A 2500-nucleotide genomic window follows, 5' to 3' on the forward strand; every position below is an offset into this window, starting at 1 on the left:
TTTCTCTCTCTCTCTTTCTCTCTCTCTCTTTCTCTCTCCCTCGCTTTCTTCACCTCTCTATCTCTCGTTTTCGCTTTATTTACCTCTCTCTTATCGTTTATTTACCTATCACTAAATAAATCTATTTCTCTGTATCTCTGACTACGGCTCTTTCCTGTTCCAAAATTATAGATCATTCCTTTATGAAGCAACAAAAAGTCGTGTTAACGTCGGCCACAACTGTGATATTACCAGCATCAAATGTGCAGAATTTCGAAGGCAGCGTCTATAACCCACAAGGTCATTATGCATCGTGAGTTCGACCTCCCTCCCCCCTCCTTTTCTGCCCCCCCCCCCCTCCGTCATCTATTCCACTCACCTCCCCTCCACTTTTTCTCTCCTCCACTTCCCCTCTCCCCTCCACAGCGCCACCTGCAACCCTGGGTTCTGTCACGCAAGGGTCTGTACCTGCTGCTGATTTTGAAACACGTTGCTCTTCTCCGACTCTCTGCTCTTGTGACCCTTTATTTCTCCATCCCTGGCGTGATAGTTCAGATTCGCCTTTATATCATCAGTTTTTTTACTCAAACGATTCGTTATCAGTATCGAAACTTTCTATCTTTCACAACTATTGTTGTTCTTTACACGTTTTCCCTCTATCCAAGGGAACACCGCTATCTACGGCTTCTACCGCGCTTTCAGCTATTAATCGCTAGAAAGTGGCCACTATCTGAGCCGGCGTGTTCTTGGTTTCTGTGCTGCGCCCGGGATGCTTTGCTGTAGCTGGAGTCACGAATGAACGCCGTTTGAAGACAGGGAGAGAGATAAAAGGAGAGAAAGAAGAGATAGAGAGAGGAAGGAAGGGAGGGGAAATGAGAACAGGGGGGTGGGGAGAGACAGAGGGAGAGGAAAAAGAGATAGAGAAGGAGGAAGGGAAACTAAGAGAGAACGAGGGGAGGGGTAGAGACAAAGGGTGAGAGAAAGAGCAGATAGAGGAAAGGGGAAGAAGAGAGGGAAGCACAGATAAAGAAAGTGGGAAACAGAGAGACAGCGAGAGATTAAGAGCGAAGCAGAAACAGAAAGACAAACAAAATGAGAAGCGAAAACAAACCGTAGCCAACAGAACACATCATGACACAGACAACAAACAAAAACAAGAGAGAAAACACAAACAACCGAAGCGCAAAGACAAAGAGCGCCAAAGGCATATGAAAAAAAATAAATAAATAACTCAAGAAAAGAAGAAAAAAGAGACAACCGATAGAAACAAAGACAAAAAAAAAAAAAAAGAGAATGGGACAAAACCAACAACAACAAAAATACAAAAAGGAGACGAGTAGAGACAGCGCCAGCCGCGTCGCCGCTGCTCGCCCTTCCCGACTCCGCCGTTCGTGTCTCGCGGAGAGCGTGGCGCCGAGATGGACACCTGCTTCCCCTTCACTGCGATGACGGACTGGCCTCTTGTGTGATTTCCAACTGCTGGTTTTCACTTCCAAGCTTCAATACAACAGTTATTTCTTTTCTCTGTGCTGTTCCGAGATATATATATATATATATATAAACGGCGTCTTTGAATAAAAAACAGTTATAATTTGTCTTGTGATGTTGGTGGTTAATAGATGACACGGGATGACATGACTGATGATACGTGTCAGTGCCGATTGATGACGAGGGCCAGAATATCTTTTCTTTTCTTTTTTTCTTTTCCTTTCTCTTCTCCTCTCTTCTTATCCCTTCTCTTGTCAATTTCTTCTTTGCTTTCTTTTTTCTCCATCTTTTTCTTTCGTTCGTTTTTCTCTTTCTTTGTTTCTGTTTGCCTCTCTCTTCACCCTCCCTTCTCTCTTCCTTTCGTCTTCCTTATACATTTGCATAATTTTCTTTTCTTGGCGAGAAAGTGATAGCGAAAGTGTCCAGCATAGGAATAACCACACAGCAAATATACCTTTTTTGCGGGTTCTGAGCCTCGAGAGAACATGGTATCATAAGGCCCTGTTGTCATTTTCTGTTTTCCTAAAGTGTTATTTTTGTTTAAAGCTGTTGATTTAGGAGAAAGTATTTGCACGACTGCAGTTGAATATGATTCTTTTTTTCTTTTCTTTCTTTTCTTCTCAAGTTCCATATTATATTTTTTTTCTAGTGAAAAAATATACAAGGAAATGGTATCATAACATTTTTGGGTTCATATTGGATGAATTGTGAACAGTGTAGATTACAATGATATATGCACATGTGCATATCACATATCAGCCATAAAAGATCTTACACGCTTACACTTACATGCCAAAACAAGACATGAAAACACACATACACACACACACACACACACACACACACACACACACACACACACACACACAATAACATACATGTACACGGACACTCACGGACACGCTCACACAAATCGACAGAGACACAAACAGAAACGGACTCATCGTGACCTCCTCCCTCACATTCTTCTCTCTTCCGCCCTCCAGAGAGCCCGAGGACAAGGTCGAGGTTCAGAGGCAGGCTCCGCGACACG

At 43.0% G+C, this 2500-nt stretch overlaps 1 protein-coding gene across 1 annotated transcript in view; it reads left to right on the forward strand.

Annotated features, from left to right (window-relative positions):
* Positions 1–2500, forward strand: part of LOC125029755 (probable chitinase 10) — a 106866-nt gene that overhangs the window by 82970 nt on the left and 21396 nt on the right. Inside the window, exon 3 of the mRNA XM_047619888.1 lies at positions 2454–2500. This exon is cut by the window's right edge and continues 90 nt beyond it. Coding sequence (XP_047475844.1) covers positions 2454–2500 — 47 coding nt within the window. The remainder of the gene's footprint in view (positions 1–2453) is intronic.

This window comes from Penaeus chinensis, chromosome 10 (assembly GCF_019202785.1).
Source record: "Penaeus chinensis breed Huanghai No. 1 chromosome 10, ASM1920278v2, whole genome shotgun sequence".
NCBI lineage: Eukaryota > Metazoa > Arthropoda > Malacostraca > Decapoda > Penaeidae > Penaeus > Penaeus chinensis.